Source organism: Phaethon aethereus, assembly GCF_964289735.1.
Source record: "Phaethon aethereus genome assembly, chromosome: 2".
In the NCBI taxonomy this organism is placed as follows: domain Eukaryota; kingdom Metazoa; phylum Chordata; class Aves; order Phaethontiformes; family Phaethontidae; genus Phaethon; species Phaethon aethereus.
In genome coordinates this window covers 146595236-146617397 of record NC_138582.1, presented here as the reverse complement: position 1 = coordinate 146617397, position 22162 = coordinate 146595236, and the positions used below count along the sequence as shown (strand labels likewise).

At 38.5% G+C, this 22162-nt stretch overlaps 1 protein-coding gene across 1 annotated transcript in view; it reads left to right on the top strand.

Annotated features, from left to right (window-relative positions):
• Positions 1 to 8681: 8681 nt before the first annotated feature.
• Positions 8682 to 22162, top strand: part of CFAP69 (cilia and flagella associated protein 69) — a gene marked incomplete at both ends in the record, with an annotated part of 30088 nt that continues 16607 nt past the window's right edge. The window contains 10 exon segments of the mRNA XM_082014613.1: positions 8682 to 8740; positions 8742 to 8910; positions 9245 to 9307; positions 10716 to 10781; positions 11848 to 11957; positions 14597 to 14673; positions 16064 to 16162; positions 19056 to 19205; positions 19330 to 19507; positions 20480 to 20603. Coding sequence (XP_081870739.1) covers positions 8682 to 8740; positions 8742 to 8910; positions 9245 to 9307; positions 10716 to 10781; positions 11848 to 11957; positions 14597 to 14673; positions 16064 to 16162; positions 19056 to 19205; positions 19330 to 19507; positions 20480 to 20603 — 1095 coding nt within the window.

Here is a 22162-nt window from a genome sequence, read left to right as displayed (position 1 = left end):
TGATAAACTAATATTTGTTAACACTGTTGTAGACGTTTGGGGTGGTTTTGTCATAAGCTTGTATTTTTAGGAGTTTAGTTAAAGTATAAGTAAAGTCACTGTGGACTTGTTTGGCACATAGTACAAGCTCTCAACCAAACTATGAGAAATTTATAACTAAAAGACTACTACTTCAGATAGCTACAATTTTTTTTTTTGAGGGCAGATGATTATGAAATCAGAATTTTTTAATGCTCCTTTGCACAGTTATATCACAACAGTATTTTATTATAACCATGCTTTCCAGATGCTTCTTTGACTTAGAGCATATGTGTCAGAGTGCTATTTATTAACATCACATTTTCTGGGCAGTGTTTCTTTTATTAAAACCACACTTCGGGGCTAATGAGTTCAGAATATAGACTAATAGCATTAATAATTTACAAAATAATCAGGTTTTAAAATAACTTAAATTGTAATGATGTATTGCACATGTACAGTATATTTATTTGTGTGTGGTTTTACACCATTCCATGATTTGAATATGCAAAACCAGTTTCAATTACGGTGTTATTGTACATCTTGTAAGCAAATGGTATTGTACTAACAGGGTCATTTTTTTCAACTTATCACATAGGATTTTAGACCTTTGGCATCTCTTTATCTCCATACATCGTATAATGAAAATTCAAAACAGTGTTATACATGTATATAAAGACTTGCAGATAAGTGTGCAAGCAACTATTTTTTCATTTTAGAATGGTTTTGAAATATCAGGAAATATTTAGGAAAAAAAGCTGAGAAATCTGCAGCACTAAAAATGCATTTTCACTGTGAAACTTCCAATATGTTGGTGCAATGGGGAAGCATCACAATACTCATGTTCTATATGTTTCTACACTGGAGTTTCAGTTATTATATATGAACTTCCCAGAGTCTGTCTTACATTCTTAGTATCTTTTTGTGCAAATACAATCTTCTATTTTTATATAAAAGTCTTACTTTTCTGACAAGTCTCTGGGATATGCCTGACTTTTTGAGAAACAAAATTATTATTCTTATACTTAAAAATGAATTTATCTCTAAAGCTTGACATTTGCATTTCCTGTGGGACTCAAAACTATTTCACGTGTGTCAACAGAAATTTGAGAAGTTTTTTGCGGTTCACAGATTTATTTCAAATACTTGGAAAAGTCAATTTTATCCTTTTTAAGCTACAACAAGGGGGAAGCAATTGGAAGGAAAAAAATAATTTTATTTCACCATTTTTTGAAAAGTAAATTATAATAACAGCTATAATTGGTTAGACTAAGGTCTTTGAGACTTGTCTCCAATTGCTGACAAGTGGCAGATGCTTCCAAAAAGAGAGCATATGTCCAGTGATTCTTCTCTTGACATAACCTCTCAGCCTCTTCGAAATCATAGAAACACAAAATGATAGAATACTTTGGGTTGGAAGGGACCTTTAAGGGTCATCTAGTTGAACCCTCCTGCCATGAGCAGGAACATCTTCAACTAGAGCAGGTTGCTCAGAGCCCCATCCAACCTAACCTGGAATATTTCCAGCGACGGGCCATCTACCACCTCTCTGAGCAACCTGTCCCACTGCTTCACCACCCTCGTTGTGAAAAATGTCTTCCTTAGATCTAGTCTAAATCTACCCTCTTTTAGTTTAAAACCATTACCCCTTGCTCTGTGCAACAGGCCCTGCTAAAGAGTCTGTCCCCATCTTTCTTATAGTCCCCCTTGAAGTACTGGAAGGCTGCAGTAAGGTCTCCTCAGACCCTTCTCTTCTCCAGGATGAACAACCCCAACTCCCACAGCCTGTCCTCACAGGAGAAGTGTTCCATCCCTCTGATCATTTTTGTGTCCCTCCTCTGGACCCGCCCTAACAGGTCCATGTCTTTCCTGTGCTGAGGGCTCCAGAGCTGGACGCAGGACTCCAGATGGGGTCTCACCAGAGTGGAGTAGAGGGGCAGAATCCCCTCCCTCGACCTGCTGGCCACGCTGCTTTGGATGCAGCCCAGGATATGGCTGAGCCTTCTGGGCTGTGAGCGCACATTGGCGGCTCATGTCCAGCTTTTCATCCACCAGAACCCCAAGTCCTTCTTGGCAGGGCTGCTCTCGGTCCCTTCATCCCCCAGCCTGTATTGATACTGGGGGTTGCCCTGACCCAGGTTCAGGACCCTGCACTTGGCCTTGTTGAACTTCATGATTTTAGGACTTGAGACATGTGCTGCCTCTGCGCTATTATATTTAATAGCTACTTCCTCAAAAAATTATTAATTTTTTTAGAAATTTGAAACTTTTCCAGTTTTTTACAGGAAAAGAAAGGAAAATACGGAAGAAGGGGGAAAAAAAGTTTAATAAGTCTATCAAATTAATTTAAAAAGTCAGTATTCTTTCTTTTTTCCAAAACCAAATCAGTTAGTTTCAAGGCACTAATTTTATTGTCCCTCCTCCAATATGCATCTATTTCAGTGATACTTGTGGTGATACACAAGCACAATACTATTTTATCAAACATTCTCAACATTAAATGAAAAACTTGTCATTGTTGGAGATAGACAGGAGCCTAAACTAGTACAAATGAGATTTTCACATAAAAATGAAGAGCAAATGACAATTACAATTTCTAATTTACTTTGCCTGTCTGTAAATACATTCCAATACAGAAAGCTGTATATTTATTGAAAGGCTTGCAGAATTATACGTAATTTCCTGGCCTGTTTCCTATTCCATTATTGCAGAGGGAAACCACAAAAAGGTTAGGCATTTGCTCTTCAATCCTTTAAATAAAATTAATTTTAAAAATCTGTATAATACACAGTGTCTTGGAGAATTTTAATGGGATAAATACCATGCTACATTCTACCCCAGTCCTGTGCACAAAACCTCATTAAAATCACTAGAATGGGATGGTATAACTGAGAGCAGAATTTCATACCTCTGAACAAATTTTGGTGAGAAACTATTTCTGTTGACAATCTGATTACACTTCAAAATTAAATATGCTGCTATTATTTTACAGTAATTCTGCACTTCTGTAGAATAGGTGATTAACGTTCATGTTCCCTACAATTATCTAATTTATTTGATGCAATAGCGATAATGTTGCAGAACTAAGATAGTGTACTAATTGAAAATTACTGTCAAAGTCCATATATAATGTACGGTAATGCAACCACTGACAGTATACAGAGAAATGTATTGGCCCTCTTTCCTATGCAAAAAAGATTATTGATGATGGTAATTCTAATCATCATTAATTTCTCCAAGAATGTTTAAACTGTTAAATTTTGAACTGCCAAAGGTGTCTGGAGAGAATAATGATGTGTTGTTCCTTTTTTCAAACTGTGTGTGTAGAAAATTAAAAATGTGTTCTGATTTTATAAGTTACTTGAATGGTTGAAATACTGAAGTATCAATAAATATATGATATTTTTAGATAAAATAGATGAAGACATTTTGTGAAATATTTGTGCTACAAAATGACAAATTGTTTCCTCTTAGGCCATGTATTTACTTCGAACTGGAATAACAAGTTGACTTGTGATTTAATATTTTGTAGTGTTCTTTAAGGACCAATTCACTCTAACAAGACACTGTTAAGTCTGAAAGTAAAGTGACACTCATGCATTTACTACACATTATGTATCATATATATGCTTAGTCAGATAAGGAATCTTTGTTCATGTGATCAAACACATTGATTTCTGTAGAACAACTCACATTAGGACTTCTCATTGGAAGAAGACCTGAGGCTAAAAGCTTAATTTCGCTTGCCTAAATATAAACAACGAAATTCATTTAGTCGTCTTAGTTACTTAGGAGAATAAATACATATTTTGAGGAATAGCCTGCTATAAATATTTTGTGTAACTTTATATAAATTGCTTACTGCCTAATGAAAAATGAATAATGACATAAACTTCATTTCTTATTATTACTGTTCAGTAAAAAAAAAATAGTGCTTAATAGATGATACAGAACTGTACACATTGTATTAGAAAATGGAGACCTCTATGTATTTAGAAACAGGTTATTTGTTTTCAATGGATATTAAGGTATTCTTTCTTAACATTTTCTAAAATACATTTCTATTACAGGTTCCATATGTGTCTTTAATTTTATCTTACAATTCTATTAACTGTGGCAACTATGTACAAGTTAACTAAGTACTCATGTTCTTGAATTATTTAGAGATTAATTATTTTGTAATTGTTTTGCAAGTTCTTTGCATATCTAGCTTGTGGTAATGGTTACTGTGAATTGGTGCCACGTTTAACTTTTTGTTCCAACACTATGCAGTATATGATGTGCCAAGATGAGAAAGTACATTTGTATTTTTATTTGGCATTAATTACCTATAAAAAAGTGTGTCTCTGTGTGTGTGTGTCTATATGTTATTACCTATACATGCTGCCCAGCTAGCACTGAGGGAAATTATTAATTAACATAAGGCAACGAGTTCCCAAGTGGCTATAAATTTCACAGGTATGAATATGGTTAGGGAACAGTTTTCCTCTGAATGTGAAGATTTCCTCTGAAAGTTAGATATGTCAGATGCATAAAAATTAGACAGATTGAGTTTTTCAGTATAATATTTCATATATGCAGTCGTAGTAGATGCATATGGATAGTTCCTTTCAGACAGTGCATCTCCTAATACCCAAGCTTTTGATTTCTTGGCTGTACTACATCCTGTAGTATTTTCTATCAACGTAATGAGTAATGTTGCAGTACTGATACTGTATCATTATATGATACTGCTTGAATTAATTAGATTACAGCCTTTAAAATAAGTGACACATTGAACTGACTTGAGCAACGGTCTCTGTCATTATATATTTTCTCATGCCTTGCTGGCAGTGTGTTGCAGTGAATATAGTATGTCTCCCATGTGCAATATTCTCCTTTGTAGCTGTGTTTGTCAATTTGTTTATGCTGTCTCTCTGAACAGGGCTATTATAAATTATTAGTAATGCTTTTATCTATTTTTCCATAGACTGTGTTTTACACAAAAATCAATAAAAAGTCAAGGTATTTGGCTTTTTCTTCTGTGCTTATGCATAATAAATATTAGCTTGCTTTTCTTTATAATACATGTGTGCTCTGATCAACATTTTTTCTGAGAGGTAGAACTTGAATGTAAGTTCCTTTAAAAAAAATCTAAAGGGCAAGTTTTTTCTTGTGCAATGTCTGAATAACAGATATTTCATACAGACACACTGGAAAGCTATATCCCATATCCTACTGTAAGGTATTCTCCATGTTTTCAGAACACAGAGAACACTATGGTACTATCAGCATATATTCAGTCCACTTTTCCTTCTACAAACAAAAAGTTTGGCAAAAGTGAGACTGCTAGGCACAAGTAGGTTTGCCAGGTGGAGACACTCTTCCTGTTTGGTTGTGTGTGTGAGAAAGCATTACTGTTTAAATGAGAAAAACAGGTGTACCGCTTTGCAAACTTTATTCATTTGGAAATATATGGCTTTTTTCCAGAGAGGCGTATGCCAACATAAGAGGAATAAGGAAAAAGAATACATGAGAGGTAAAATCCTGCTTAACTAGAGGTCAGCAGCATAAACTGTTCTGAGTTCAGAGAAGTCAAGATGCATGAGTCAGTGAGGCTGGCAGGATTTGCATCGCTTTCACATTGACTTACACAGCCTTCCCAGATTCCCAAATGGAATTTAGGTATTTTTAAAATTCAAAACATTTAGTATCTATTTGTGCCATGACTGATGTAAGAGTAACATTTTGGTCCTTGAAGTCTGTCTTTTCTTAGCTTTATTTTAAATATCACCCTGTTTCTTTATATTACTGTCCTTGTTTTACTGAGTCCATACTATGCTAGCGGCTGGGGCCCCAAACTTACACCTTTGTCCAGTTGCACCTTGTATTGTACAAAAGTGTAAGTTATGTCTAATGTGACTTACTGCATTTCCTTACAATAATAAAGATTGGTGTGAAAGTCCCCCTCAAATCCATATCACCCAATGACCTGACCACTGTATCTTAATAGTATAGGCAGGTAAATCCAGATATTGGAAGCTCTGTTGACTTTACAGGTTTAAGGTTGAGTCTACTGCCAACCACTTCACAGGTCTTTCCTTTTTTCTGTGGATATCAAACACAGGAGGTCTGGCAGGACAGTTCTGCACTTTCCTGTTTCTATGCCCCCTCTTCTTTTTCCCCTTCCTACTGACCAAAAAAAGAAATGAGAATGAAAAGACGAAGGAGTCAACACACTGATTCTTAGAAAGACTCTGATTTCTGTACTATAAAGAGCTCAGTGTCATATTTGATAAACAGTGCAGCTGGCTTTGGAAAAAGTTCACAGGTTCAATACACACAAGGAAAGGACATCACTTGACTAGGGCTGAAGACCCCATTGCACCACATGAAAGGTGTATCCTGTACTGAATAACAGTCCTTCAAAAGCTTGCAACCTAATTTATAAGAAAGACAGCAAATACAGAGTGGTAAAAGAAATAATTCACTCAGCAAAATCAACAGGAGATTAATGGCAGACCTAGATATGGAACCTTGATCTTCTCACGCACAGCTGTTGCCTTACACATACATTCCTGTAGTTTTACAAAATTTAACTTTACCTCAAGAATAGGGTTTGCTGAAATGTCTCTTCACACCAGAAGTTTGTCCTCAGTCAAAACAGAAATCCTCTCTTCATCAAGTCTACTTTTGAAACACATTTCTTAGCATTTGTAAGACAACATTTAATACTTGTGAATTAATACTCTCAGAAGTAAGCTATCAGCCTTACTATAGCCTTGATGTCTTGAATGTTAATTTGTTACCAATGGAAGAGGTAGATGTGATAAAAATATATTATAAGCCTGCTGGGGCAGAAAACTGTTAAGAAAACATTTTCACAGTTGATTGCAGGTTTTTGAGGGTAGAAATTTGCCGTTTGCCAAGGGCAGCAGAATCCCTGTAGTCAAACTCGCACAGTGTAGCTTTCTCCCCAATTTTTAAAAGCTTAATTTATGAAGAAGGTGTAGAGTGAGCAAATGGAGCGCTGCAATATGATCTTTGGAACAGTCAGCCAACAAATGGCATGTGACCTAAGTTTATAGTTTACAGACTAATGTTGCCCAATTTAGGTATATTTTCTATACATTTGCCATTCAAAACACAAGCAACAGAACTTAAAACCACTTAAGCCACAACAAAAGCAAATTTTAGCACTTTTTTTTTAGTGCCAACTGCTTGCAGACCTGTAAGCATTGTCATTACAATTAATCTCAAATGCTTAATAGAAAATCTTGTTCCACTCAGTGTAGGCCCCGATACAAGACAGCAGCTGAGAATGTTCACAGAAACAAATGTTTAAGTAGAACATGGAAGGGCTAGTAAAACCATTAGAGGAATGGAGAGGTGAGTGTACATGGATGGATTAAAAGCATCAAACACCAGCTCCAAGACTGGCAGCTGCATTGTCACATTAGGTGAATGTGCTATAATGTCCTACAGGTCCTGCTTTTGTATGTCCTGTGTTCCTATGAATGCAACTCAGGATGTTATGGATGTCAAAGTGGTCATTGCATTTTCCAAATTAGAGTCCCATTCTACGCTAGGCTATATTTTTGCCATCATTTTGGAGTTCTGTACAGGATGAACTTCTACAAAATGCAGAGTGTGGATGTGTACATGGGGTATTGTGTATTTTCCCTCTGCTGGAAGGAGAACCATACGGCATATGTGAGTACTAAACATGATATGCATCTTATTTCTGAAGAAGGAAGATGTGAAATGAGACGGGTGTAGCATGCAGGCAAGGAAGAATGAAAATAAGAACTGTGTTGGTTATAGTTGGAGCCATAAAGCTTTCTTTCTTGTTTCTGTTATCAATCACTTCTTTTCCTATAAAAGCTGTCTGGAGATTCAAACCGCTATCTTAGCATTTAATAAATTTATTCACGTATTCAAATGTTTCTTTGGAATCACAGAGGTTAAAAATTACTTGTTAATGAAAACTGAGGTTGATATCAACAGTGCCTGCAGTCAAAGACTGCAACTTGTCCGAAGTGTGTCCAAGTCTCACGAAGGGCAGCTGAAATGAGCAGCCCAGCAGAGTGCCTGGGGCCACACCGTGAGGTGTCACGTTTTGCTGCAGCCACTTCTGGATACCCAGCTCTCTTCCTCTAGGCATAAACCCAACAAAGGGTCTCGTATCTGTTTTGTATCAGCCTATGCAGAGGAAAGATTCCTTTCCCCCTCTTTCCCGCAGCCAGGCTGCCCCAGACAGGGCTGTCCCATCTATGCCAGGGTTTGCCACGGTCATCTCTCGGGGTGGGTGATTTTCATGTTCAGAAGTTACGGGTTGACCAGCCTCTCTACTCCAGCTCCCCAGCAAGTGGGAAGAGCCCAGCCTCTGCACTGCACATGGGTGGGGAAATGGTTTTCTGGCTGAAGAAGCATTTTATAATGGGGCATGAAATGGCGTTACTGGCAGGGTGGAGGAGGGTGTCCCCGCAGAGCCGTACAGATGTAGCACCGGCATGAGGCAGGCGGGGCAGGACTGGGGCCTGCAGGCCGCGGGGAGCACCCGGCGGTCCGCACAGGCCGGCGGCAGCCCCGCCGAGCCGGCCCAGCCCGGCGGGAGGGGGGACGCACGCGAGGCCGCCACGGGCCTGGGTCCCGGCGCCGCCAGGTGGCGCCGCTCCGCTCCCATGGCAACGGCACGGCACGGCGCGGCGGGGGGCCGGGCGGGCAGGCAGGCAACGGTGGCGGATCGGCACCATGTCGTCCTTGGCCGTGGCCGAGCCCCCCGCCTCACGGGCGCCATCCCGCACCCCGGCCCGCTCCCCCGCCCTGTCGCCGGCCCCCGGCCCCTCTCGCTGCCGCGGGGAGCGGAGCAGGAACGCCTCGGACGCTGGCGCGGACCTCGGCGCCGTCCAGGTGAGCTCCCCCGTGGCCGGGAGGTGCTGCCCTGGCCTGGCCTGCCCTGCCCTGGCCTGGCCTGGCCTGGCCTGGCCTGCCCTGCCCTGGCCTGGCCTGCACTGGCCTGGCCTGTGCCGGCCTGGCCTGCCCTGCCCTGGCCTGGCTGGGCTTCGCTTGACTTGGCCGCTACGTCGGGCTGAGAACAAGCCCCGGTTTGTGCTCCACACACAGCTTGGATTTACCCGTCCGTGGGTAGATTCATGTTGTCTGAATGCAGCACTTCTACATTTTAAGGTTTAAGCACTTTTTAAGAACAGTGAAAAAAAAAATGTTAAAAGTGTGACTCTTACAGGTTACACAGTTAAGACCAGTGGATCTGAATCACGTCATCAAAATACTTGAAGATTCAGACTCAGTAAGTAAGCTTGATACCTCGTTATTTCAGGTACACAGGTAGTAATGGTGCTTAGAAAAAATGTTTTATACAATTCCTTTAGTACCTGCCCTAACGGGGCGGCACTGGTGGCTGGCGCTACAGGGCACAAAGCTGAAGTATTCGTGCTGGTATTGGAATGCTTCTTCTAAAGATGGTCATTGTAATAGAGATTAAAAAAAGGGAGATAGATAGATAGATAGATAGATAGATAGATAGATAGATAGATAGATAGATAGATAGATAGATAACCCAGTGTGTCCTCACACAGACACTTTAAAAAAAAAAAAAGAAAACAAAAAGAATGTGCATTTAAAAACTAGACATGCAAAGTGTCTAGCTTATCTGGGAGTTTTTGAGTGCTGAAACCTACAGCTGAGAAACACAAATACATACAGAGTTACAGAAAGTATGTCAGGAATTTATGTAATTGCCCAAGTTAACTGCTAACATTTCTCCAAGGAAGTGTTTTTAAAGGAAGGAAAAATATGCAAAGTTCAGTGTTGAGGAACAAATATGACTACCTAGGCACAAAGGAGAGCAGCATCTCATGGGCTTCCACAGACTGTTTTTGGTCTCCACAAGAAGATTTGGGAGACTAAATTCACTAATCCATCAGTTATTTTTGATCTAAAACCCTAATAATTTATATTCTTAAAACAAGAACTTGATGAAACATACCTCATTTTAAGTTAATATCCCACAGAGAAGTAGTTTGTGTCCTTTTTCCCCCCCCTTTTGATACAGAGCTGATAGAATAAACTTACTGACTGAAGAAAAATGTGCTGGATGATATTGTTAATAGCTTCTCTAGAGAGTATAAGATATATGATAAAATGCCCTTAGGATTCTGGGCTTGTAGATTCCTGAAACAACTTTCTGGCCTGCCTCGAGTTGCAGTGCGCTTGCCCAGCATGGAGGTGCTCAGAAGAGCTGGAATGAATGCGGCATATCACTGACACACCCTGACAAATCCTCACTTCAGTCATCTTCAACTTTGAATTTGCAGACTGTTTCCTAGTGGTGGCAGAGCTCCACTCTAAGCCACTTAGGTCTACATTTTTACACATTTATGTCATGTGACATAGGTTTGATTTGCTTAGTTGTCTTTCACAAAATTACAAAGAATTTAAGAGAAAGAGCCCACGGTTTTGAACAAAATATAGACTTTTTAAAAGCCTCTTCAGTTACAAGAGCGCAGACTCCCTAGTTAGAAATGAGGCTTCATCAAGGAGCTAATCCTGCTGCAAAGCACTATCAGAATTTTATCGTGTCTTGTGATTTTTTAATCTGGTTTCCACTTTCATTTAAACTTAACAGGATAAACATAATCATTTAATGTTGTAAGGCAAACTGCAATTAAAACTTTCTTTTCATTTTTTTACTTAAGAAAGATTTGGAAAAAGAGCAGCTGAAAACTCTCAAGAAGGTAGTCAAGCATTTTGAAAATGGGCTTGTATCCTTTTTGCCACTCTGTAGAATTCTAAAGTCATGGTGTTTTATATACGATAAAACTCGGACTTTTCAGCAAAGCATTTTATGATGTGCTATGCTTCCACATGGAGAGCAGTGGTAGTCCACGTACGTTCTCATCATAGGCCTTCTTGTGCACACAGAACCAAGGGTGGTAGGTTAGCAGGGTTATTGGATGCTAGATTAATTTACTACAAAATTCAGTAGAGGGACCTCACCTGTACAGTGGTTGAAAGTGTTCAAAATGTAATTAATGTACTTTGAATTCAGAATAGACAAGCATAATAATTGTCACTACTTAAGAAGCAGCAGATAAAATAACAATGACTTGCAGTGAGAAGACATTTTAAAGAAAAATAAAGTCAGACTAATTTATCTGAAAATGTTTTCATATTTACAGTACAAATTGAAAAGCTTCCAATAATCAGAAGTACTAGGGAGGGTGAAGGCGTATGGAGAAATGTGATTAATTTTGTACAATTCAGCTAATTGCCACAGTGATTTAAGCTATCACGTTACTTCACAATTGAGTTGTGGCTAAGCACTTACAGGCAATTTCCATGAGTCAGTGGATTGGTAGCAACTTCTCAGTCTCAGTGATCTGTTCTCTTTTGATCTTGTGCCTCTACCCTAAATTGGATAATATGTGTTTGTGTCCAGATTTTCAAACTTGATTTAGTCACTTGGGAGTAGAGTAGGAAAGAATTTAAATACCTCAAGGCTGTCTCAGAATTTAGACAGGTAAATCTGACACTGTGATGTAAAAACTTTTCATCCTATATTTTTAGATACTCAGTGCTGACCAGTGAGTTCAGCTGCTAAGAAAGCTAAATCTGATTTGCAAGACTTGTACTTCTGTAAAAGTAAGGCTCCTTCAAAAAGCCTAAGTATTGACTTATATGCTTCATTTTAGACACCTAACGTGTCTAACAAAGCATTGGCCTTGTTTTTTCTTGGTTGTGTCTCTGAAATATGATGAATACAGTTTTCAACTTCTTCTGATTCATAGCAGTACAAACAATCTGAGTTCCTTAACTTTAAATTAAAAGCCCCTTAAGGATTTAGCACAAATAATTGAAATACTTAACCTGTGTGCAGAAAAAATGAATGAACAAGAAGCTTTCACTGAGCCTTTATGTGAACTTATTAAATTATGTGGGTAAGTACTTCAGCCCTTCTTTTAGAGATTTCAACACTACTTATTAATATGTTCATATGTTTTCTAAGGCAACTGACATATCCATACAGCATCTATCTACAGGGCATCTATATCTACAAGGCATCTATTATATGACCCTTCCTTTTCATGAACTGTGTTTTCCTTCAGTCTGATTTCTGTTGGCATGAAGGAGGGACCCATTTTAGCAGTTCAGTATCTGTGGAGCTACGTATTACATCATTCAAAACTATATTGTAATTGGCCCCAGCTTGCTTGGAAGCAAGATTCCCCAAGGTGTCTTATTGCCTACAGTAAGTTGTTCTGGGACTGCTGGCCTCAAAAGAGTCAGCAGCTAAGTCCTGCTGTGTTTTGCTGATTCAAACAAGCTCTCTTAAATGAGTTTAAAAAACTGAAGTGACACAAAGACACTTTAATACTTGAAGGTAACCTTTACAAAATGACAAGCCATATTGCAGATAAGAAAGAACCACAACAACTGGAGGATTTGTGATTTATAATTAATTTAAAAACATATTGCATGAACTTTTGGGCATCTTCATTGTCATACTATACTTTAAAGTATTTGTAGAATAGAATTTAGGTGTTATCCACACTTGTCAGTAGTTTGCTCCTCCTCAATAATTTAATAGTTACTTATGGAATGCTTCTAACTACAGTTACTCCTGTATTTAATTATAATTGAAGACAATACTTTGCTCTGGTGAGTGGGCGATGTGTGCTCCCAGGCCAGAAGGCTCAACCATATCCTGGGCTGCTGCTACCAGCTTGGACAGCAGGTTGAGGGAGGTGATTCTGCCCCTCTCCTCTGCTCTGGGGAGACCCCACCTGGAGTCCTCTGTCCAGCTCTGGAGCCCTCAGCCCAGGAAAGACATGGACCTGTTGGGGCGGGTCCAAAGGAGGGCCACAAAAATGATCAGAGGGATGGAACACCTCTCCTGTGAGGACAGGCTGAGAGAGTTGGGGTTGTTCAGCCTGGAGGAGAGAAGGGTCTGAGGAGACCTTATTGCAGCCTTCCAGTACTTCAAGGGGGCTTATAAGAAAGATGGGGACAGACTTTTTAGCAGGGCCTGTTGCAACAGGGCAAGGGGTAATGGTTTTAAACTAAAAGAGGGTAGATTTAGACTAGATCTAAGGAAGACATTTTTCACAACGAGGGTGGTGAAGCAGTGGGACAGGTTGCTCAGAGAGGTGGTAGATGCCCCATCCCTGGAAACATTCCAGGTAAGATTGGACAGGGCTCTGAGCCACCTGATCTAGTTGAAGATGTCCCTGCTCATTGCAGGGAGTTGGACTAGATGGCCTTTAAAGGTCCCTTCCAACGCAAAGATTCTGTGATTCTATGATTCTATGATAATAAGGAAGAGAAAAATTATGACAGACAGAAAATGAGTTGCATAGTAAAACAGATATTCAAATAGGTTTTTACATGGCTGCTTCTCAGCTGTTAGGTTTAATAAACATAGAATTTCTCAGCTGAATCTTTTAGTTCCCTGGGCACCATCAGTTGTACTGCTTTCCTTTGCTGCCACACAGTGGAGAATGAGAAAGTACATAATGAAGTTTCATTTTCTTTGGTGTTTGGCAGAAGTATGACAAAACTGAGAATGGCTGTATAAAGTTGATAAAATGTAGTTGTGAGTAAGACTTTTCATTTCTTACAGCAGTTCAGCAATAATTGTGATTTCTGCAATGAATATTTGGAAGATTGCACCCTTGGGTTTTGCTTTAATTTCTGTACTGTGGAAATTCCCCCACAATTCACTACTACTTCATGTGACAAAGAGGAGCCTCTAACTAGAGGCAGGGGCTGTTATTTAAAATTTCCTTTCAGATACTAGAATTCCTGTATTAAAATTTTCCACTCTTTCGTAACTGCTTCTGTCTACCTGTTGTCTTCACACTTTTTTTCTCTGTCTCTTTCTTCCCCCCTCCCGCTTTAGTCCATTATTTGCTCTCTCCTTTCTTTTTCTCTGAGTATGTTTACAGAGGTAAACCTACCAGAAAGCTGCTTCTACACTATGAGCTGCAGAGACCTTGGCATAATATTTTAATGTTTACTGTTAGAGAATTTTTAGCACTTACATGTTTATGTCATATCTGAGTATTTTGCAAATATTATTGAATATTTCTTAATATCCTGTTTTTAAAACTAAATTTGTCATTGGGCTATTTGGAGTCAGTTTATTGGTTTTATTTTTAGCAATTTCAGGAGGTCTTGCCCAGGGATATGATCCTTTTTTTCCACCTCTGCACATGTGTATGCATAGTTTAGCTCTGCAATAGCCTGATAGTGCCTAGGTTCCAAGATTTGATCTTCCACATTTAAATGACATTTGTTTATTCAGTATTTCTTACTGCATCAAATATAAATTATGAAAATACTATCTATGTGCATGTACCACTAATTGCTAAAATGTAATTGCTAGATTCGGAACAGGAAATTTCAGTGTAGAATCAGCATTGCAAAGAATATATTTGTCCTCAGAAAAGTGTCCTTTTTTGCAAAAAATGTCAAGGAAGAAGAGAAAAACTATTGAGATTTTCTGGTGAGTTGATTAAAGTGTTCTTCCTGTGGTATTTCAAGCGTAGTTGTAATATTTTTTAATATAATTTTGCAGGTTACCATTTCAAAAAAAGAAATTATCTGATGAAGTAAGCTATTCTGTGGCAGTTTCAAAATCCATTGCACAACTAGGTGAGTGTAAACTGGTATGCCACAGCAAAATTATTTATTATGCCATAATAAATTTAACTGTATTATTAGCATTATTTGAATTTCTTGTTACCTCCTTAGTAAATGTAAGTAATTTCTTTCAATTATTCATTCAGTCCTCTGTGCTTTTTAGTATTAGAAACCATTCCTATTTTGCTGTGCGGCTAACCTGCAGATTAGGTAGCAGAATTACCTATTGGCCAATGTCAAATACTACGTGAGATAACTTTATCAGTACAGCTGAAGAACTAAACCTGTCTATAGCCTATTTAATTTCATTTTGCTCTGAGAAATTGGTGTATTACTGTGAACACTGAAGCCTGGGGTAAGGAGAGCATGTATCCTTCCTGCTTCTTTGAAACCAAGTGGAAGAAACAAGTGAGAAATACTAACTCTTGACTCCCAGCTCAAACCTTCAAAACCCAAAAGCCTGAGACCTATCACCTACAAAGGCAAAATACAAGTCAGTTTAGTGTCATGCCTTACTAGGAGTGGCAGTTCTGACTTCAGCCTCCTGCTGCATCTGAGCCATGATCTTCTTATCTTTCAGAAATCTGTTTTAAGAGACCTGTCAAGAAAAAGGTATCAAAGTCATGTCTTAATGTCACTGGTCCTCTTAGTACCAAAATATCTTTTTGCATGCCACATTTGTGGTTTTCAAAGAAAATACTGCAAGTACTGTAGATCAAAAAGGATTCAGAATAGAGCAGGAGTGATATATCAGCTCACTTAATGGTAAGATTTAAATGATAAAGAGATAACACAATCAGCCTGTCACACATGAAAAAAGGATTGTCCTTGAAGTGGATGAGAAAAAAATAATTTTAGAAGTCTTTATTTTTGCAGGTCCAAGTAGATAGAGTGGCCTCCTGGTTTCAGATAGTTCCAGATTCTCTTTAGAGTAGCATGTCCAAAAAGACACAAAAATCCATAAGGTTGTTTATATTACCCATGTTAGGCACTGGTAGCTCTCAATTGAATTCTCTTTATCTTGTGGAAAAAGATCTCCTTCTGTGCTCCCTTTATGTCATATCATGTCTGCTAGAAGAAGACTTTCTGACACGGTAGCTATGACAACAGCGTAGTGTAGTAGCTTTCTTCGGAATTCCACAACTTCTGGAATTACATCCAGTCTCTTACAAGCCATAAAGCAGAGGAGGTGACCTTTTGATTAACTGTATGCTACTCCTCCAAGACCCCTTTGTTGCTTCAGTGAGGGAGTCCCTGTCCCTTGAGTATTTTATAATCAAGCTTTGCATGAAATGACAGATGTGTAGGGGGTATGACCAAAGTACTGTAAACAGAAGTATTAAGATTACTTTCTAAAAAGATTACAAACTTTTTAAATTTCTTTTTTTTCTGTTTCTGACAGGTTATTTGATGAGGGTGCCAAGCTCTAGAGTTAGAATACAAATCTGTAAGTGTGTTGTTAGCTTTTATAATATGGAGCTACCGAGAAAACTACTTTCAGGTAAAGCACAGTGTTTTCAAGTGTCACAAGTAATCAAGTGTTTATGATCCTTTATGAGCTACTTTGAAACAGTTCTTTTGGATTATGGATTAATTTTTCTTTATAACTATAGTTACTGTATCTCATATTAAATATATAGCATTGGCAAATGTGCAATGAACATGTTTTTATAGAAATGCATACTCGCAATCTGAAATTAGTTCATCAATGTAGAAGGAATTAAATATTACACTTATGGGATTAGGATTAAATAGTACCCAGAAAATGTGAAGTGGTCATAAGTTCTCTGAAACGAGGATAATGGAGGAAGAAAGAGTAGTTAGGATCAGAATTATAAGACGGGAAATGTAATTTTCAACTTTGTGTATGTAGCCTGGAGAGAGGCAGCTCTGGTTTCACTTGGGTTGCTTGTGAGGGATAGATCTGAGCCCATCTAAATTTGATTGAGCATATTATATGGACACATTTGAGCATAGGCTTTGAATAAATTGTGTGACTTGTCTCTGCAGACAGAGGCTGATGATGCCTGCATATGAGCTCAAGCATGATGCTCTGGTATTACAGATAGGCATGCAAGCTGTCATCAAAATCCACTCCTATTTATTCCTTTGCCCCTTGTGATGGTGCCAGAGGCTGTTATCAGACAAAGTGGTGTTCCTCAGGGCTCGGTTCTGGGGCCAGTCTTACTCAGTATCTTAATTGATGATCTGGATGAGGGGATCGAGTGCTCCCTCGGTAAGTTTGCAGATGACACCAAGTTGGGTGGGAGTGTTGATCTGCTGGAGTGTAGGAGGGCTCTGTAGAGGGATCTGGACAGGCTGGATCGATGGGCAGAGGTCAACTGTATGAGGTTTAATAAGGCCAAGTGCCAGGTCCTGCACTTCGGCCACAACAACCCCATGCAACACTACAGGCTTGGGGAGGAGTGGCTGGAGAGCAGCCTGGCGGAAAAGGACCTGGGGGTGCTGGTTGACAGCCAGCTGAATATGAGCCGGCAGTGTGCCCAAGTGGCCAAGAAGGCCAACAGCATCCTGGCCTGTATCAGAAATAGTGTGGCCAGCAGGAGTAGGGAAGTGATCGTGCCCCTGTACTCGGCACTGGTGAGGCCGCACCTTGAATACTGTGTTCAGTTTTGGGCCCCTCACTACAAGAAGGATGCTGAGGTGCTGGAGCGTGTCCAAAGAAAGGCAAGAAAGCTGGTGAGGGGTCTGGAGCACAAGTCTTATGGGGAGCAGCTGCGGGAAGTGGGGTTGTTTAGTCTGGAGAAGAGGAGTCTGAGGGGAGACCTTATCACTCTCTACAACTACCTGAAAGGGGGTTGTGGCGACGAGGGTGTTGGTCTCTTCTCCCAAGTAAACCAGCAATAGGACAAGAGGAAATGGCCTCAAGTTGCACCAGGGGAGGTTTAGATTGGATATTAGGAAAAATTTCTTCACCAAGAGTGTGGTCAGGCATTGAAACAGGCTGCCCAGGGAGGTGGTGGAGTCGCCGTGTCTGGAAGTGTTCAAAAAATGTGTGGATGTGGCGCTTCAGGACATGGTTTAGGGGACATGGTGGCGCTGGATTAATGGTTGGACTTGATGATCTTGAAGGTCCTTTTCAACCTTAGTGATTCTGTGATTATGTGAAAGTCAGTCATGGATCCCCTCCTAGAGGGGCACAGGATCACATGCTGTGAGACAGCACTAGATTTATAGGCAGCCAAGCTACAGATTAACATTGTCACAGTATTGTTGCTCTAGAGCGCAGGTGAGGGAGCATGCTGGATGTTACTGTGCTCCCTTGCTGTGTTCCTACAGCGTGGCACTAGTTCCTGTGCCCTCTTGCTAGTTTTCATTTATTTTAGGAGGCCTAAAGAAGCTGCAGCTGCAACAGCCCTGACAGGTTCTAGAATCTGACAAGATTCTAGAAATACGAAAGCATTTATATTTTTACCTTACAAACAAGACTCAAATCCTGCAAGCAGCTATGTGTGCATTTAGTTGTATATCTGAAATTATTCCATCAAGATAAGTAAGTTAAGTGTTGAGAGATTTTATTCTTCTCCTCCAGATTTAGAAAATAAGATATGTTATCTCAGAAATGAAGAATGTATTTCAGTCTGATTTTTTTAAGTCAAATTCTTCATCTCTAAGCATATATGTAAATCTTGCCGAAGTTTGATCCTGCAGAATTATGTTGCCTATAAAGTAATACCAACTTAGAGCCAATCAGAGTTTATGTTTCGTTAAAACTCTTTTTACCATGTGCATTATCTGCACTTACCAATTCTGCATTTCATGTCATTTGATACATATTTTTGAGCTATTTAAGATAAACTTTACTTTCATGAGTTAGCATATATAAATATAGACATAAATACAGATACAAATTTCTTTTCTCAGTGCTTCCCCTTCCCCTGTATTTCAGTAATGAAATATGGATTTGCATATGTATGGATGAAAGTAAAAATAGGGACACATTAGAAAGTTAAGCTTATAAATCAAAGGCTGAATTAATATATTTTAAGTAATATGATAAGAGGTATTAATTTTTAGTGAATAGGCTACAGAAGAGAACTAAGTCCTGCACCAACAACTTATTGCATGACCTGAAGAAGGTCTGTAACCCTGCTTGTTCTTTCATTCTGTAAATTCTAGGAAGCATTTAATTTGTTTATATAGAGTTTTAGTCTTCTTAAGGCTAAGTCTGTTGGATATGCTTTAGGCACTATTAATACTCAGATAGAAGAAAAGCAGCTCTTATTGTTTATTAGATTTTTTAAATTGTTTTTAGGACTAAAGAAATATGACACTTTGTTCTCAAAATTTTCTTGAGAAAGGATAAATATTTTATGAAGTAACCAAAATTCTGAATATTTACTGCATTATAACTAAACCTATTGTATGTTCAGGTTACCAACCAACAAGTGCCAACTATAAAATTCAGATGGCTGAATTAGGAGGATTAGCAGAAACTCTCGTTTTGTCACTAGCATTAGTTGAAAATCAACTTATTGAGAAGTTGTGGATACTTAAAGCTCTCCAGCATCTCTCCAGCTCTGGTTAGTATAAACTGTTCTTTCAACAGTCTCATTACCTCAGATCTTAGATCGTTTGTTCTCTGAACATGCCTAAAACAATTACTGACCTACAGGGAATTAATTATTCAGATTTTCATCATTTCAGAAGTAAATTGCAGACTTATGATGAAGGTCCAAGCAGCCAGCAGACTCTGTTTGTATCTAAATGGTGTTGATCCCTCAGGACAGCTGGTGTTCCGCTCCTCAGAAATCCTATGGAACCTGTTAGAAAACACCTCGAAAGAAGAAGTTGTTAATCAGCTCAGTAGCTTGGAATGTGTACAGTAAGTACAGGGAAGCATTTTATTAATTAATATTGTAATTTTGGAGACATCTAAAGCATTGCTATTGTGTTGCATTTTCTTTGAAATTAATCGAGAGAAAATACAAACGGGGACTGGAGGTCTTTCATTAAGTCCTCATTAAGTTTTCAGTATTAGCACATCTGATTCACCAGAATGGAAGCACTACTGGATCAGACCTCATAGCCAAGCAGCCCATGATTTAGACCCCTCAGGCATCTGTTTCTGTTTCAGCAAGTTAGATAGCACTTTGGCATGTGAGATGCCAGGAAATGATATATGATCCAAGAGGTGCCTGCCACGTAGCTTGCAAACTCAGTGGCCAGGGTCCAACTAAAAGCACATCCAGTCAACTTCAAAACTATTTCACTGTCAAGTCTCTCTATTTCATGTACCCAGCGATCCACCACGGGTTGTTCCTGTTACAGGGCAAGAGGGAGATCAAGGTGCTCTGCTGCGTAGTGCAGGAGGTATAGCCCTACCGCTTTGTGTGATGAAAAAGTTAATTCCACCATTTTCAAACTTACATGTTAGGCTTGGTAGGCCAGTATTACTGCACTGTTGAAATGCTTATGTTGTAAAATTAGTAGGAAATTCTATACTATGATATACACAGCTTAGTTCTAGATCCTCTGCTGGAGTAAATAACAGGTTTTCCCTTAGTGGGTTACACTGTTTTAACTATTTAGGATTAGACCATTTCTTCTTAATAATCATTCAACAACATACAGTTCCATGCTTGAGTAAATATTAGGTATCTTGCGTACATGCGTAAGTTGGATTCTAGTGGTACACATAAGAATCCATTTCACAATAACGTTTTAAGTTATTTCTCTTGCACTTAAACCCTATGGCTTTGAAAAGTATTATGCTGAATGAGGATTCATATACCTAGAACTATCTAAAATTAGAACATGAAAAGAAAAGGTAAAATGCATTTCACTTTCTTTTAAGTGCTTTGAAAGAAGTATTTGTGGACCTTCTCATGAATGGTTTCCGGCATTATGATCGTCAGCTACGGAATGACATCTTGGTGATTGCCACATTAATAGCTGAAAACCCTGAAGCACCTATGGTTGTAAGTATTTATAGTTATATTCCAGAGACTAATAACTTCTCCTTTGCTATTATATACTCAATATTTTCCCCCATTAGGATTCTAATATTTGCTCTACTCTGTCTCCAGGGCTTTCCTGTTTCTTAGATTTGCTGAGCAAGAAACCATTTTTCTTTCTGCAATTCCCTTTGTCTCAAAGAGACTTTAAATCTGTAGGTCATCAGCCTGGAGTACTAGCATCAACCTTACTTAATACTTAGAAAATTACACTAACACTATTCATGTGCAAAAGTTAACATTAACTCCTGTGTTCTTTACAGATTCTCAGATGTGCCATTCTGTTACAATGAGTTTTGCACTAAATATCATTTGTTGTTTGAAGATGTAGGAGTACAGGCTATATTCAGATGGCCCAAATTCAACTGAAGTATCTGTGCCTCATAACCAGGAACAAAAAGGGTCCTCCAAAAATCAGCTCAGAAGATCTAAATAAGATGCTGAGAAAATAATTACTTACACCCAGTTAATAAGAGGCACATAAATTTTTTCTAAGACTAGGTCACATAAATGTAGTCAGAATGCACTATCATGACTTACCTAAAAAGTGGATGCCTCATTCTTCTGTAATATTCCAGAATTTCTATGAGGCAAATTACAGATAAGTTAATTTTTTATAGATGTTCATATTCTTTTACTCTCTTGGTTTACAGTTGAGATTTAGAACTTTAAATGAAGATGTGACATACATACTGAATAATTAAGCAATCAAATTCCTGTAGATCTATTGGCTGTTCAGGAATGGATTACTTTTGGGGAATTAATTTCTCAACTTGAGTAGAAATTTCACAGTTGACTGTATTAGTAAATAGATTTTATAATCTGTAAAATTATCTGATTACAGATTTTTCATTCAAGCTTTCCGTTCTATCACTAACCATTATGAAATGTCTGTTGTACTATTGCGGCAACATATTTGATGTCTAAAACTTGGCTGTAGAAATAGGGCAGGTTTTTCCTGCAAGATAAATAACCAGGACACATATTTTTAATTCCTTATACTACAAGGAAGACAAATTGTTCAGTGCAAGGAAGAAATGGAAAGGTTTAATTTAGATTCTGTATCCTCAGCCTCGCTAGAGATTTTACTTCACTTGTGGAGATAAGGTAAAAGGTATAAATATCAGGTAGACAAAAACATTAACATTACCCTTGAATCCTGCCTCATAGATAATACCAGAGAAATTTTCATCAAAATGTTCTCTTTTTTTCTTAATGTACTATCCAAGCAACTTCAGAAAACTCAGTCTTGTATTTAAGGTAATTCAGAAATGAGCACAGGAGTCTGAGCCTTTGAAAAGGAAAATTATTTTCTCACCACAAGTAAACTGGAAAATACATGTAAAGTAAGGCTTGTAATGATATTAATTATGATTATCTCTGTGTTAGAACAAAACTCTCTGTTTGGTAATTGCTTACTGGTTTCCATCAGAATTTAGTACTGCATTAATCAGCAAGGAGAAAACGTTAATAAGTTTTAATGTTGTTCTTTATTTAACCACTTTGCAATGGCTTTGTACAGA